The 17,219-nt window shown below is 44.4% G+C and overlaps 1 protein-coding gene and 1 long non-coding RNA gene across 6 annotated transcripts in view; one reads left to right on the forward strand and one right to left on the reverse strand.

The window, feature by feature from the left end:
- LOC123026240 overlaps positions 1–1,002 on the reverse strand; it is a 29,384-nt gene extending 28,382 nt beyond the window's left edge. For both annotated transcript variants that reach the window (XR_006415261.1, XR_006415262.1), the window contains exon 1: positions 933–1,002. This is a non-coding gene — a long non-coding RNA (uncharacterized LOC123026240). The remainder of the gene's footprint in view (positions 1–932) is intronic.
- A 787-nt stretch (positions 1,003–1,789) lies between these two features.
- The window catches only part of PPP2R5E (protein phosphatase 2 regulatory subunit B'epsilon), a 77,057-nt gene continuing 61,627 nt past the window's right edge, over positions 1,790–17,219 (forward strand). For 2 of the 4 annotated variants that reach the window (XM_044435593.1, XM_044435594.1), the window contains exons 1-2: positions 1,891–1,966; positions 4,723–4,886. In XM_044435593.1, coding sequence (XP_044291528.1) covers positions 4,730–4,886 — 157 coding nt within the window. In that variant the 5' untranslated portion in view covers positions 1,891–1,966; positions 4,723–4,729. Of the gene's footprint in view, positions 1,967–4,722; positions 4,887–17,219 lie in introns of all 4 variants that reach the window. The other 2 variants (XM_044435595.1, XM_044435592.1) reach the window with 2 other exon arrangements.

The following is a 17,219-nucleotide window of genomic DNA, read 5'->3' on the forward strand; positions in this document are numbered from 1 at the left end:
GAGTAGTGCTTTTCTTTGAAATTTCTACTTTTGGATATTGCCCCCCTATTTTTCTGGTATATTTAGTACATTGCTTGCATGAATTAAGAAAGAATTGTGCTATCATTTGGAAGTTATTTAATGTCAGTTCCCAACTTCCTAGTCTAAAAACACCATAAAGCAGCAGTGGGCACAAGCCAGACCTGGCTCTAGCTGGAGACATCTGGATGATTTGCACGTATCAGCCAGGATTTCTGATGTCCTCCTGTTTAGCAACAGAAGTGACAACTCTCTTTCCCCCTGCCCTTAATTATATGAAATGGAGAAAGCTTGGAGTAACCACGACTTTTTTGTGCGGAAACCCTATGAGCGCCATCCAGTACCGGCACTCAAAATAAAGTCCCGGGATCAGAAATCTTTAACTCTAACTGCATTGATGTCTTTTGCACCAGGATGTATTTTCTGGGGTGGGCGGGCTGTTCCTAGTTACCCTCCCCCGGGAGATTTGAATCCAGCCCACCCCAGACGCAGAGACAGCCGAACACGCGAGCGGGTCTCTCCGTGAGCCGGGAAGCTCCCGCAGACGGAGCGACGTTCTGCGCAGGGACCGCGCAACGTGTGAAGCACCAGGAAGGGTCCCCTCGCCCCCCCCCCGCCACCTCGGCGTTCCTCCGTGCCCACTTCCCCGACGATTCCAGGCTTTTCATTCGCAGTCCCTGAAACCCCAAGCGAAAACCGGGCCGGTAGCCCGGCAGCGGGCCTCAGGGGCCTCCCGTTTCCTCACAAACGCTGCCGCCGGTCGTGAGGCGAGGGCGCACCAGGACGGGGAGGAGCACATCGAGCCCTCCGCAGCCCAGGCGCCCCGCCCCGCCCCGGCCGGCGGTACGAAAGACCGGCTCTTTTCCCCCTTGCCGTCCCGCCCATGCCAGCCGCGCCACGGCCGCCTCACTCACCTCGCGCGGGCCGTTCCTCCGCCTCGTCGCGCGCGGGGACGGGGAGCCCCGCGGACGCCTCAGCGGGCGGGACGCCCCCAGTGACGGCGGAGGAGCGCGGCCGGCGGCGGCGCGCACGCTCTACGGCGCGCGCCGGCCAGCAACCCCCTCCGGCTCCTCCTCCCCCTCCTGCGTCTCGCGGGCGTCTGCGCGAGGCGGCGCGTGCGGGCGCGAGCGAGCGGCAGGCTTCGCTGGGGCGGGCCGACTGGCTGATTGACGGGCGGACGGACGGCGCGCGCGCGCCCGTCAACGCCGCGCGCGCGCGCCCCTGCCGCCTATTCCTCCCCTCTTCACCTCCCGAGAGAGCGCGGGAGAGGGAGCGCGCGCGAGAGCCATGGCCGGAGCTCAGTGACTGCCTGCCTGACAATAGACGAGAGCCGCAGGGACGCCCGCCGCAGTCACCGCCACAGAAGCGAAGGAGGCCGCCGCCGTACCCCGCTCAGCCGCGCCGGCATCGCCGCGCTCTCCTCCTCCTCCTCCTCCTCCTCCTCCTCCTTCTCGCCGCACCCCCGCTCGCCCGCCCGCCCGCCCGGCGCCCCTCCTTTCCCAAGGCCGACTCGCCGGGAATGTGAGAGAAGCGGCAGCAGCAGCAGCAGCAGCAGGAGGAGGAGGAGGCCTCACGGGTGGCGGCGGCGGCACAGCGGCGGCAGGGACCGTGTCGCTGAGGAAGAGGCGGGCAGGCGGGCGACGGCCGAGCGGGAGCGGTGCATGGGACCGGGTGGAAGCCGCCGCCGCTCCTGACGCCGCCGCCGCGGCCAACGACGCGTCGTGCAGCGGGAGGCCGCCGAGGCCTAGCAGGCGGCGGCGGCTGCTGCTGCTGCTGCTGCTGCTGCGGCAGGGAGCGCACCGCAGAAAGCCAGCCAGCGGGGGAGCCTCCCGCACTCACGCAGACGCCCAGCCGCGCCGGCCCGGCTCGCGCTCGCCTCGCGCGGGGATCGCCCCCCGCGCCTTTCCTCTCCTTCTCGCCTCGGGATTCTCTGCCGGGAGGGTTCAAGGTAACTTCCTCGGCCGGGCCCGCGGCGGGGCCGCCGTCAGCGGGAGGTGGGAAGCGGCGGCGGGCACGCGGGGGGGACGGGGTGGGGGCGGAGGGGAGGCCCCGGGAGGGACCGAGGGGCGGGATCCGGCCGTGATCCGTGCGGATCGGGCCCCTTTCCGTTGCGCGCGCCGCGCGGGGAACGGCGCCCCGTGAAGCCAGGCCGCCGGGGCAGCCCTCCCAGCACCAGGCTGGCAGCAACTCCTGGGCCCCGAGGGGTTGGGGGGCGACCCATGATCCTCGAGGGGGTGTTTTCGGGCCCCTTTCCTGAACTCTAACCCTCCCTCCACACCTTCACCCTGCTCCTGATCACTGCAGCATATCTTTACAATCTGCCGTAATCATAACCATCTTACTTACTTAAAAATAAAATCAGTAATCTGACCCCCCCCCCGGCCGAATAATCTCTTCCTCAATTTAGACGATCTAGCGGATGAGCACCGACAGGGGGGGAGGGAAGCCTCTGTCGTGCCTTCCACTTGGGAGCTCCACTGTAAATAAATGTGATCTCCATTCTGTTAATTTCGGCTTGGAGCTCTCCAAAGAAGCGATGGGTCACTTGACAGGTCTGGAATGAGGTCTATGTGTGTGTGGGGAGGGACCCCCCTCCCTGATCAGTGTTTATGGTTGCGTTGCCAAGGCTTGTCGAGTTAGAATTATACCTTAATAATGCATAAAGCAGGAGAGAGGAACTGTTACTAAATTTACAGCAGAGAAGTGTTGCTAAAGCTTCTTGCATGCTGACACAATGATCCTGCAGTTGAAGCGATCTGCTTAAGGGCTTGTCCATTAATACAGCTAGCAGTTCCATTTTCAGTCTTTGTGAAATGAGTTCTGGATAAATGGAGGCACTCTAAACACTGTGGACAGGGCAAAGATAAACCATCCTTTGGATGAGCTGGTCTGTGGCTAACAGGCCCAGAACCTAAGACTACATTGCAAACTAATGTACACTGAGATTAAAAGGCAAACCAAACAAAAGGGCACTTGGATCCTAGGAGAAAATAGAGCTATTGAAAGTGAGATTTAAGGCTAAACATCCCTAAAATGGGTTAAGTTACCCATTTTTTTGAATTTTAGATATCAATTTGAGTAAAAGTGACATCTTTCTTTTGCTCAGCTCCCCTCCTTTCATTGCACATTATAGACTGATTTTCTACAACTGAAGTAAAAGGTTGTTTTTGCATAGAGTTCCCACATATTTAGTTATTTATAAATTATATTCCTATTCTGCCCTTTTCCTTCCAAAGAACTCAACTAACTTCCCATGAACTTTTATATTCCTGGTGTGTGTATATATAATAGTTAAATTAATAATCTTCATACTAATGTAATATCAGTATAATTCAGGCTAACAATGTTTCAATGGCCATGAGAATGATGAGTTGACAAAGTAGGGATTGTTGTAGATAAAGCTGCCCTCACTGATGAGTGTCAAAGACTCATGTGATTCCTTCTAAAGAGTGAGAGTAGTTTTTGCGCACGCAGTTATGGCTTTTATGCCTGTCAAATTTCAGCAAATGTCTACTGCCATTTAAATTGCTTTCCATGTAACTTTCACATATGCAAGTTCCCGTTTTGGATTGACATATGAACAACAATATTTATATCAGCAATTAAACATGTTTTATCAAGGCATTGATAATCTTTATCTTAGCAAAGATTTGTGTAATATTCATGGACTTACTGACTTTGTTAATGTATATTATATTATTTTCAGTAGGTTCATTTGCACTATGTAATTTTGTCTTTGACTACTACTTTAAAAAAGCCACCATTGGGAATGACGGTTTTAAAAATATACTTAATATTGTATATTTAGTTTAAAGAGTTGGTGTTTCTCCATGAAAAGGGAAAGTAAGATGTAGAAACTTAAAAAAGAACCAGTCACAAAACATTATATTTGAAATAGATGATGGTAGTGTATAATTAATCACTGGGAAAACTTCCAGATATAAGAGTAGTTCTTTAGTGGAATAAGCTACTTAGTTTGGTTGTGTAGGATCTTTTCCTGGAGGTCTTTAACAGAAGGCTGGATAGGGACACACGAGTAGGTACAGGCTAAGGATATGGACTGTGTGTCACCTAGCAGTTTTTCCAATTTCTGTGGTTCAAGACATGAGGAGCTAAAAAAAAAAAAGATAGATTCCTAATTAGTAAAGTACATGGTAACTGTCCAGGTGTGCTTAGTTTCATTATATTTACAAAATTTGCATTACATAATCATAATATGTTAGATTAGGTTAGTGTGTGTTTAATTACATTTTAATGCATAGTCTGAAAAGCACATTGTACTGTTGCAGAAACATGTACTAATATCAGGTAGAGAGTTTGTTACCTATTTACAATGTTTTAAATTAATTTACAAATGGAATTTTTGAATGAGAATTCTAAAACATCCCCCCCAAAAGAAAATATGAGACTTAAGGTAAAATTGAAAGAAAAATAAAGCCAAATCTGGGTGTCAATTGCAGTGCTTAGTGGATACCTATTGATGGGTGCATGCAAGATGGTATAATCGGAACAGAACTAGGACAGTGGGTTTGCTAACTTAAAGCTACCCTAAACATCCCGTTAACCTAAACTCTGCACATGAAATAAATGTCTTTTGGTCTTTTAAGTATGATTTTTAAGGGTGGGTTAAATGTGAAGGGAGGAATAGTTCTAAAATTCTTAGAATATTTATTTGGGAATATTGATAATAATTATTCCCTTCAGTAGGGATATGTCCTCAGCACCAACCACTCCTCCATCAGTGGATAAAGTAGACGGATTTTCTCGGAAGTCCGTCAGAAAAGCCAGGCAGAAGAGGTCGCAAAGTTCCTCCCAGTTTCGGTCTCAGGGCAAGCCTATTGAGTTAACTCCACTGCCTCTGCTAAAAGGTAAGGCGCTGTAGCAGCAGCATCATTTGGAAAGCAGTGTTTTAATTATGAATTGCTTGTGGTGGCAGATTCAGGAGATATTTGCTATTCATGGAAAGAAGGTTCAACCTGCATTAAAGCGTACAGATTAACTGTTTTTTATTTATATAATGTGCGTGTAACTTCTATGGGTGCTTATGCCAAAGAACCTGTAATACAGATACTGAAGGCCTACTCTGCTGATAATATTAACTATAATTTTATTTAGAAATGCAGATTTTGTAAATTAGTCCTTGATCCCATAGCCTGACAGTTTCCTGGAGCACTTAAGGTTTGACACTTTGGCAGCAGAAGGCTGAAAACCATTGGAAACTTTTGTATGTATTCTCTTACTGAGATGTTTATACTTTCTGACATTTTTACCAAAAGTATGTTTCTTATCAAATGCAAGGGAAAATGTCATTTTACAAGCATGGAAAATGTATGCTATGGGTATTTGGTGATTCTGATATGCTTATGTTTTGAATCTGCATTTTTTAAAAAGAAACAGCTCATATTTTACTTTCCTGTGTATCTAGCTCATTTGCAATAAGTAAGCTCTGGAAGAGTCTACATGGTTGCTGCATTCTGTAGACAGAAAAAAGACCTAAAACTTCCAGCATGCCCCAGTCAGCTCAGTAGCTTGGCATGATCTTGGCCTAGCATTCTATGTTGCCTGATTAAAGTTTTCTTGTGTGGCAAACAGCTGTAGTGTCCCAGGGTACAGAGAACTGGCGCCCATTCCTTCAGTCCTTCAGCACCCAACTTAGGGATGCTTGGCTCTGATTCCAGGTCCCATCTTAGTTGGGGGCTTTTCTCCTGACAATGATGTTTCTAAAAAAAATCTGAGTAAGCACCTGACACAGGTGCTCTTAGTTGTGGCATTCAGTCTAACAGTCTTGTGTGGACCAATTCTGCTGTAACATTGCAATGCACTTCAGGGTGTTGAAGTATGTCCCCGTTGGTTTTGGAGGTTTCTGTGATGTTTTGATACATGAATAAATGTTATATTTCAATATTAAAATATTTTAAAAGCCATTTGGTATAAAATTCCTTATGAAACCTTCATTTTTCATGAATGAGGGAAAATGGAAGGTGCATTTTCAGTGGGCCAGCTGATAGTTCCAAAAATGGTTAAGGGTGAACAATATAAGTCAGTAGAAATACAACCAGAAGTCGGGTATTATGGGACAATGAAAGAATACAACCCTAAACTGTTGCAAACAATTATTTCTAGTTTACTAGAGATACCAGGAAAATGAGTTTGGACCTTTTGCATGCAATGGCTGTACTCTCTGACTGAGCTATGCTGATTTATTATGGAAAAATGAATGAATGTCAGTATTTAAGATACTGGAGAATGTGTTTTAGTTTTTATTTAGAACTCCAAGGATAGTGAAGGCAGTTAGCAAATTAAAATGGGTTAAATGAAAAGAAACTTGGCTTGATGTAAAGAAGATAATTATTTGTAATTTAGGTATAGTGCTGAAGAGACTTCTTATAGTAGGGCAAGTGGTATTCCTGTACACTGGTTAGCAAGAAGCAGTCACTTCTACATAAATTATTGGGTAACTCCCTGATACATTTAAAAAGTAGGCTGTTTTTGCCACATATAGAAGGAACATTTGGAATATTTGATGGTGGCCAATATTTTGTCATGCAAATTGATCAGCTTCTCAGATTTACAAAGAAGACTTGAAAACACCTAGGTGATTGGCTGTACCCCAGGATTAAGTGCTGTTATCTGAGAATTTAAACAGGATCAGAAAGTTTCACAAAGCTTGAAAACAAGATATTGGTGCTGAAAAGCTGTTTGCCCCCCACATGCTTGGGGAAATCCTTTGCTTTTTTTCTAGGATTATTTTAAGGTCATGGGCTCTCCCACACTAGACATTCAAAAAGAAACTGGACAGTCATCTGAGTGGGATGGTGTAAATTAGTGACCTGCAACAGCAGGGAGTTGAACCTGATGACCTTCTTGGCCCCTTCCCTCTTTACTGTTTATGATTCTATGACAATAATCATGTTTTGTACAAAGAATGCAGATATTAGGCTTAGAAGAAACTTGAAATCTGAAATGATAAACCTATATATGTTTATGTCTGTGGAAAAATATATTTAAATTCATGCAAGGTTAAGCCAATGATTTGGAATTGAGGGCTTTGCAGTGTAATAAAATAATTGGAAGTTAACCTAGAAATGGTCAGAATACACCTCAAGGTTCAATCCATATGAAGAAACCTTTGCATCTTTATAGAGTAGAGGCTTGTTGTCTGGTTGCAGCAGGCCTGTACTAAACATACTGCGTAGGAACTTATTCTCTGATCATATAATGTGAATGCTGAGTTTCATGTGGTGTATAATTTTTCAGAGCCTTGTAATGGAGAATCTTATTCAGTTGCTGGGCTAAAAGAATGGTTCAGGTTTCTCAGCACCAGTACTATATTGCACAAGCCTGAATAAATACTTAATAGTAGTGTTCAGTATTTCTTGAGTGTTCAGAGCATACCTGCTGCCTAACAGGGCTATTGTAAGGATTAGCGAGAGGATGTAGTAGTGCTATCCCCATATTAGTGATCAGGTGGAGGGAGGAGATTATTGGCTTGCCTATGGTCACATACTGAATTCACAGAAGAGGTAACATTTGAATGGGGACTTCTTCATTCATGGACCAGTTCTCTTATCTACTGCATTAAACTAGCTTTACATGCTTAAACACAAGCAACATATTTCTAGGGGCCTAGGAATTTTTTCTGGGTTTGTTCAACTTGGTCTTTTAATTGTTTTAAATAAAAGCTTGCAATAGGCTAAGCATAGATAAAATAACAAATTCCAATTTGAGGACTTCATGTGTCTTGGTAGTTGACTGGCACGCACGACAGGAGACATATAAATAAATGTAATTTGAAAATAATTGTTTATGTTAGGCAGATTTTTTATAATGCTGTACAGATGAATGGGTACACAGAGAGCGTGTTGTTTAAGGCAACTTATGCTGCCTAGGATTGTGTCCTGGGGCCGTAGGCTAGAACAGAACCTGTCCTCTGAGATCAGAGACAGAGCTCCTAGAGAGTTTTGTTCTCTTTGTATAATGATATGTTGCTTTTAAGCTATCTTGAGAATAATTTGATTGAAAGGTGTATACTATGCTTCAGAAATAATCAAGAAGTGAGTTTCCTGTAAAAAGACCGAAGCTGGCAGTTTTGAAACTGTCAGGCTTGTTAAATACTGTATTTTTATTATATTTGGATCCATTAAGATGGTCCGACCCCATTGACTAATGGATCTGGATGGCTTCCAGAAGGCTTTAGGGGATTTTCTGGTTGATATGGTTGGTGCTCCCAGGTCACTCTATGGAATACGGAAGTGGTCCGGGAGGTTGACATGATCGCACTTAAATGCTCTCTTCCTGTAGGCAGAGCTTGATTGGCTTCATGGTATACTAATGAGCTGTGGACAATGATGTAGGTTGAAGGATGGCCAGAGTGTAGGTGGAGGAGAGCTTGTGTTGAATCCGATCAGACACCTTTGAGAGCTCACTATCTCCGCTAGCATTGCATTTTCTGAATGCCACCCAGTGGAGCTGTTTCAAGTGGGTTGTGGCCTTCTCCATGTTGGCTCTAAGGACGATTAGGTAGACATCTGAACAGCCCTCTGTAAGAGTTTTGCACAACATTTCAAGGACAAAATCACACAGATTCACCACAAGTTGTAGTTCCTTGGCTAAGGCATCCAGTGCATGATCTAGTCCTGTTTTATTGGATAAGTTTCAATTATTGAGGCCTGAGGACATGGACAAGATGCTTGGACTCTGTCCTACTGCCTGTTTACTCAACCCTTGCTCAAGTTGGCTGGTCATTCAAGCTAAGGAAGGAATATGTGAGTGGATCCAGGAAAATATGAACTCCTCTCTGGAAGAACTGGTCCCACCCCTGTTAAAAGAGATGGTGATCAGACCCCTTCTGAGGAAATCAAACCTGGATCCAGAAGATATTAACAACTTTAGGCCAGTGACCAATATTCCATTTTTGGGCAAGGTACTTGAGTGGGTGGTAGCTGGATGCCAGACACTCGTGGAAGAAACCAGTTATCTACCTGGTTTTAGACCTGGTTATGGAACAGAAATCACCTTGGTCACCCTATGGGATGACTTCTACTGGGAGAAATACAAGGGGAGTATGCCCCTGATGGTTCTTCTGGACCTTTCAGTGGTGTTTGATACCATCAGCCATGCTATTTATCCTTCTGGGTAGACCAGCCGGGTTAGGAGTTAGAGGCAGTGGTTTGCTTCTACCTGGCTGACCGATTCCAGACTTTGTGCCATGGCAGTTACATTCATGGAGTACCTCAGGGCTCCCCATGCCCTTTAATATCGACATATTCTTTAATATTTACATGAAGCTGCTGGGAGAGGTCATCAGGAAGTTTGGGTTGAAGTGTCATCAGTACACTCTTCCTCTCTTTTTCATCTAACCCAAGTGAGGCAGTGGCAGTTCTAAACCAGTGACTGACCAGGATGATGTTCTGGATGAAAGCCAACAAGGGGAAGCTTAATCCAGGCAAGACAGAGGTGCTGTTGATAAGTGGCTCCCATGTCCAGATGGGGGATATTTACCCTGTGCTGGCTGGGGTTGCAGTCCCCCTACAGGACAAGTTCCGGAGCTTTAGGGTACTTCTGGATCCTGAGCTGTCCCTGGAGCACCAGGTGAACTCTGTGGCCATGAGTGCCTTTTACCAGTGCTGGTTAATTTGTCAACTTAGACACTATCTGGACAGGCAGAAGCTAGCAACAGTAAACTATGCCCTGGTAACCGCTCAGTAATGTGCTTATGTGGGACTGCCCATGAAAATGGTCTGGAAGTTTCAGTTGGTGCAAAATAGAGCAGCCAGGGTGCTGTTGGGGACTGGTAGCAGCAAGTATATAACACCAGTCCTCTATCAGTTGCCAGTTGAAGTTGGGGCCCACCTCAGGGTGCTTGTCTTAAGGTATAAATCCCTAAATGGTTTAGGACCTGAATATCTGAAAGAACATCTTCATCCCTATAAGCCTACTTGGACCCTAAGGTCCTCATCAGAGGCCATGTTCCAGGAGCTGCTTTTAAGAGAAGCTAGGAAGGTAGCTACCCTGGGGAAGGGCCTTCTCAGTTGTGGTGCCCCATCTGTGGAACCAGATCCCCAGAGATGTGCGCCAGGAGCTTTCTTTGTATACATTTTGGTGCCAGGATGAGACATTCTTATTGTCAGAGTATTTTAATGGTTGTTAGTTTTAATTTAACTCACTTTTAATTTTTGGCTGTTACCTTAACTAATGAATATTAATATTTTAATTGTTACTTTTAAGGTGTGTCCAGTCTGATAACTTGGCTGGTGCTCCTGCTGTGGTGTGGCTATTTTACTGGTTTCAGTGTTTTATTATTGAATTGTTTATGTTGCTTTTATGTTTTGTTGATGATTTTTACTGTGCAAGCCATCCAGAGAGCCATGTGGCTATTGTGACAGTATTAAAAATGCCAAATAATTAAATAAATGAAATATTTATATCGGGGTCCTCAAACTTTTTCAGTATGGGGCCAGTTGAAAGGCGGCGGCTACATGCACGGGCCGGTGCGGGGGGTGCGAGGTGCCTGGGCGTGAGGCGTCATCGGGTGCACGTGAGGTGGTGTTGGGCATGTGCGGCGGTGACTTGCTTGCTCAGAGATCTCCCAGAGAGTCCAAAACCATCTCCAAGTGAGCAAGTCACTGCCTCCAGCCCGTGCTGCAAGGCAGCGAGCGTGTGTGCGTAGGGGAGGCAGGCGGCAGCGGCCGCTTGCTCGCTTGGAGATGATTGTGAACTCGCTGGGAGATCTCCCAGTGAGTCCAAAACCATCTCGAGTTAGCAAGCCACTGCCTCCCGTGCATGGCGAGTGTGAGGTTGATGGCAGCACGGGGCAGATGAAAGGGCATGACAGGCCAGATCTGTCCCATGGGCCATAGTTTGAGGACCCATGATTTATATCCTACCATTTTCCTTTAAAGGATCCAAGCCAGCTTACATAATTCTCCTCTCCATTTTATTATCACAGCAACTTTGTGAGGTGGGTTAGGCTAAGTGTCAGTGACTGGCCCAAAGTATTGCAGTGAGCTTCATAGCTGAATGCGGTCTAGAATCCAATTCTCCCTAGTCCCAGTCCAACACTCCAGCCAGTTTGATACACTGGCTCTCAGTATTTGTTGTTGGCATCAATTCATTGTTACTAATGAACCTATGAAGTTGAAAATTTTCTTAGACAAATGAAGTATCATTAAAGATTTTGTTTTGAAAAATTTTCTATGCGCCACTGTACTGATGGTAGGATGGAAGGGATGAATTTTAGAAACCTCTGCATTCATTTCTGTGTTATCCTGCAGTTTACTTAGCAGGTTGGGAAGGGAAGGTACTGTGTCCAGGAAGTAGTGGGTAGTAATGCAGATCTTTAGGAGTTACCTGCATAAAATGTGGAGCAGAAGTTTGGGGCTGTTGGAAGCTATGGAAAAGGTAGATGGAAGTGCTTCTATATTCACAGCAGTCATAGTGAGAAGAAAAATAGACAGGCAGTAGGAGGCCTTTGGGAATGTCAGGTTTCAGTATCTCAGAAATAGTCCATTGCCTTGAGAACCTCCTGGTTGGAATGCAGACCTGAGTACTGGAATCACTTGGCCACTAGCATCATATTTTTATGTATCTGCACTGATAGGCACCTAGAAATAGTACAGTTCTGCCAGTTTGCTTTTCTCTTAACCAGAGCAGATGGCAAACATCTTTTTGTCAAAGAAATACTTTTTATTTTAGTTATTTGCAAGTGCAGTGGATTATGAAAGAATTAAAGTTTAATTATATACCTAAAGGAGAGAAGTTAGATAATATTATGCTGGGTATGCTAAGAGGAGGACAATCACAAAGGAAATAGTTTTCTAATCTGTAGGACTGAAAGGGGGAATCTCTGTGTATTCGAGAATCCACAGGTTTAGGGCACAGGAATTTTTAAACATTACAGGCATTGAGTTAAAGTTTGTGGATCAGAATATTTGTTAAGGGAAAACCAGGTACATAGCAGAAATGGTTGGGAATGGAACTCAACTCTTGACTTTAGGGCTATGATTTACTCACCAGGTAATGTCTACAGCTACCTAGGGGTTTCTTACTTTTTTTTCCTCTCGTAATTTGTCTCTTAATACTAGGATTCTAGTCTGAATATGGATCTGCACAGGTGGAGCTTTTGATCTCCTGCCAGAAGTTTATTGATTTAGGTGGAGCTCTAGGTAATTAAGGAGCTAATAATTGTAGTAGAAGTGGGAATTATTATGTTACCTGAGGAGTCAGTCTGTCAAAAGTAGATTAAACTGGGGAACTAATTCTTATTTTCATATTTTAGTCTAAGAATAAGTTTACAGATTGTTTCAGGAGACTCTTTCATCTTCTGGAAAAGAAATTTATTCCAAATTTCTGTTACTTTTAAGGCATCTGTGAATCTGAAGATTAAAAGTACTTCTTTAGTAATGTTAAAGTAGTGGGTGACTTAAGCAAAGAAATGAGCATCGATAGTATGATCCAGCTGATGCTCCTTGACCCCTCAGTGGCCTTCTGACACTGTCAACTGCATTTGCCTTGAGTGGCTTTATAAGGGAAGGATTTAGTTTTTTCTGTCATGACATAATAACTGGTGCCTGGGGACCTATGGAGTGCTGCAAGGTTCGGTTTATTTCCAATTTTTTAAATAGTGTCATGAAACTGCTGATGTAAATCATCCAGAAGTTTGGGCTAAAGTGTCATGTGAACATGGAAACTCTGGGTTGCTTACAAGTTAAGCAATGCATAGTTGTTCCAACAATTGTTCTTGACCTGTTCTGCTGCTCTATAGCACTGTTCTGGCTGCAAACCTGTATGGTTTGTAGCCAGAAGCTGATCAAGATTAATCCAGAAGGGCTTCAGCCTATTCAGCCTGTGGGATGTAGAATCAGTGTGAGCTTATTTCTGCCAATGTTCTTGGGGGAAAGCGGGTAGAAGGCAACTTACTTCATCTATGAGATGGAAGGAAGCTGGTAGCCTTTCTGTAAAGATCTAATAGAGGAGGGAGTGGTCTTGGAGGTGCTTGCACAGGTTGAAGTATCTACCTGAAGAGCAAACACCCTGTCTGCACAGGGGAACTTGCTGAAGCTCTACAAATTCCTTCACAGCTATAACTTCCTTTTTAAGCCAGTGCCTAGGCTGGGACCATTTGCTGGGAATGTTACTACCTTTGCTACTTGAAAATTCAGTTTCGACTAACAACCATCTGAGCCTGTTGAAGCTCTCTTCACATGTACCAGTTTGGACTCTATTGAGCTCTGTATTGTTAAGAACCTGCCATGAAATGTATACTTTTCATAGAACACAAGTTCTTGTTTGCAATGGATTGTGAAATCTTCATCATTGTTAGACTGGATTTGCCAGATGCCTTGCACTGATCTTGCATCTTGGACGTTTCTAAGCCTGAATGCATGTAGCATGGAGATACCAAGGTAGAAACCACAACTATCAAAGTATCGGTAAGTGTAGGATCATTCTGGACTAGCCCTTAAACCTATTTTGACTCTTGGATATGGTAGGCCTTGACCCATGTAATGTGGTGGTTCCAGTGGAGATTCAGTATTTGCATAATCCTGTGCATGTGTGGCTTTGTTTAGGCCTTTTTCTTGAAACTTTGCCATTAATTGCCTGGCAAATTTGACTTTAAGAATGATTTGAATCTCTTATCCTATATTCTGAACAGGATTGCAAAAGGAAAACCATGTTGTCTGGATCTCTGATTAGATTTGAATTGTTGTGGAATAATGGAGTCTATAGCCAATTGTTACCAGCTCTAAGATTTCTAAAGAGTGTAACTGTAAATACTTTTACTGTGGGATCTCCTGCAGCAAAAGAGCCTCAGGGATTCAGCAGATACTCTGATGGAATACAAGAGTATTTCATTAAAGGGTCAATCCCAAGGTATTTGCCTTTTGAAACAACCCAGTAGTTGGGATCTATGGTTCGTGTTCTGCTTATCCTTGCGGTTCCTGTGCTAACCTAGGAGTTGCTGTTGTGACATGTGGACTATGTTGGTATTTTCTGCATTCCCATCAGATATTCTAAAACCGGGAGGGGAATATAAAGTGGGACTTCACTTGGTGATCTTATTGGCAGGGTGAGAATGCATTTCCTCCAGTATGCTGGGTTTGATGATATTTGACAGTAGTGGCTCCATGATACTCTATTTCAGTTTAAGGGACACGCCTTACATTTTTTAAAAAATGCATTCATTGCTCCAGAATATTTACAAGCATGTTAGTGGCTATCCTTAGATAATGAATACCAGAACTCCATAATGAAATCTGTAAGCATCTGATGGGGTATAACTCACCAAAGTTTGTGCAATAATAAAATGTGTTAGGTTTTAAGGTGCCACAGTATAGGTGATCAAACCAGTCAGTTCTAGAGGAGATCAACCCTGACTGCTCTTTAGAAGGCCAGATACTGAAGATGAAACTCAAATACTTTGGCCACCTAATGAGAAGGAAGGACTCCCTGGAGAAGAGCCTAATGCTGGGAACGATTGAGGGCAAAAGAAGAAGGGGATGGCAGAGGATGAGGTGGCTGGATGGAGTCACTGAAGCAGTCGGGGTGAGCTTGGGTGGACTCCGGGGGATGGTGGAGGACAGGAAGGCCTGGAGGAGTGCTGTCCATGGGGTCGCGATGGGTCAGACATGACTTCGCAACTAACAACAAGTATTCTCAGTTATTCTTGCTCCAATAGACTAATACCTCTGCAAAAGGTTAATTATATGTTGCAGGAAGATATACTTTTTTGTTATCCTGAATTTTATTCCCATCTGTTGCCCTGAATGACCAAACTCATGCAGTTATATGAGAAAGGAAACAAACTTTTCATTTTAACCATATTTCTGATTGTGTAATTGTTACCTCTCTCCTTAGTAGTTTTCCTTATGCTTACATGAAAACCTCTCTCAGTCTTTCCATACCTGAAATTGAATCTGTCTCAGTATGTATCATTTTCCCCTGAACACTTTTCATCTACCAGTCATTTATCCTTTTCACACAATTTAGAGAGATAGTTTTTGGAGTAGTTTGGATTTCGTATCAAGAATTATTTGGTATTCTGAGCAGACTAGATAACCTCGTGGTTCACTTATGCAGTGTCATGAATGCTTTGTGACATGCCAGTAAAAAGCAGAGGTGGCCAACTTGTAGCTCTGCCAATGTTTGCAGCTGCATCACACTGGATTACAGTTCCCTTGAGACAACATCTGATGCTGTCTAGCTACCCCTAGAAGACCACACTTTGTCCGCCCTTGAAAGAGATAGCCAAGGGGGAATGTGCCGCAGTTTCTGTCTTTCTGTTTTTAACTAGTTAAGGGCACGGTCCCTTGATGGAAGCTTTGATCTTGGAGTCTTCAGTGTGTCCAGTGCCTGCTGCCAGCACTTTGATCTTTTCTCCTTTTTTGTTCTTTTTCCTCTAGATGGGTCTCTGAACCTGCCTAGTGGAGACATGCTGCTGGGGGCAGTGCAGAGGCAGAGAGGCTAGAGGATTTCTTATATCCTGGCTTCTCCCCTCCTTGCCCTTCTCAACCTCTCCGAGGTTCTAATGGAGGCACCTTTCATGACCTCAGGAAGCAGCTGGCACAGTTCTTTGCATAGTGGCTGTGAGAGGGGGCGGGGAGAGAGTTCGAATCATATAATCCTGCTCCTGAGGTCATAGGAGTGTCTTAGGCTTTGGGAGGGGGACTCAGATAAATCTTAAGGCCTCTGGGATGATCTCCGGGGACCATATGATTGCTTTCTTACGGAGTCATATTAGAATATGTCTCCTCCTGGGTGTGCTGTTTTTTTTTTTTTTTCTGTGCTTTTGGTATGGAGTTTGGCAAAAGACCTTTGAAAATCTAAATATTTATAGTCAACTGTGTTCACCAAATCTATACATTTACTGACACTGAAATAATTCTAATAGATTAGCAAGCTAAGACCTCCCTTTACAGAATCTGTTCTGATCCTTTCTCTAGCCTTAATGCTCTGCACCAATTTTTACTCAAAGAGGTGTTAGTTTGATGGGATCTATAGTGTTCTTAGATTCAGTTGCAGTAACTTTATCAGAAGAATCAATGTTACATTGACTGCTGTCTAATCCCTTCTGATAAGGAATTTGATTTACATATTTGACTTAAAAGACCAACAATTATTTACTTAAGAACTCTTAGGTAAGTGCCATACAGCTTGGTTGACATGCTAGTTTTAAATTTGTCAGTCATTCCCAAAATGCTACCCTCTGTCACCTCTGCTACTTCTTTGTGGTCTCTGCACATCACACAAATGGGCTCTGTGCCTGCATGGAGCCTGTTGTCAGCTAAGCGTTAGTTTGGGCAGGAGCCTCATGCCTTTCTGTTCGCTGCATCCGCGGGAGGGGCTGCCAGCCATTTCTTCAGTTTCTTTTTGACTGCCTCAGCCACCATCTTTCCATGAATTTTGTTTTCACTCCACACTTGTAAACCCCCCCTCAAAAAAGCCAACCCACTTTTCCTACTTGCTTTCTCTCTCTTCTTTTGTGTCCTGTTTACCCTCTGTCCTTTCTGTATTCTCTGCTGTCTGCCTTCCCCATCTACCATCATGCACCCTTTAGAAAATGTGTTAATTGTGCAAATATTTTCCCCACACCAGTGGACAGACACTCCCTCTGCATTTTTGTATGGGTGAAGGACACACCATTAAATCATTCCTGCATTGTCAGACCTTCACAAAACAGATCTAGAAAAATAGGGCCAGGATCCTGGAAGCAGTAGATTCCAAATGTCTGATCGCATGGCCAGGAAAGTGCACAAACTTGGGAAAAAAAGATGGGTGTCACAACCAAGAGGAAGTGTGGATCCTATGAGACCCCCTGTCTACCATCAATGCTGAGGGTCTGGTCAGTCCCAGGAGAATGCTCAGACACAAATGATGGTTCAGTTCAGAGAGGGAGCCCCTATCTACCGTCAACACCAGGGGCTTGTTCAGTCCCAAGAAAGCACTCAGACCTGAAAAATAGTTCAATCTCAAGACTGAAAACAATAATAGTGGTTTTATCGGTTCTGGCCGAACTGTTTCTTACCTGTTTAAATTTTTTGTTTAAGATTTTAAAATTATGTTTTTATTACATTATATTTTAGGGGTTTAAATATTTGGGAACCATCCTGGAAATTTTTGCCATTGAGTGCTATAGAAATAAAAGAAATGAAATGATTCAGGAATGGCTCTTTCCAATATCTTGTACAGTGAAGATTTGTACA

Source organism: Varanus komodoensis, unplaced genomic scaffold (genome assembly GCF_004798865.1).
Source record: "Varanus komodoensis strain SLA01 unplaced genomic scaffold, ASM479886v1 scaffold3, whole genome shotgun sequence".
In the NCBI taxonomy this organism is placed as follows: Eukaryota; Metazoa; Chordata; class Lepidosauria; order Squamata; family Varanidae; genus Varanus; species Varanus komodoensis.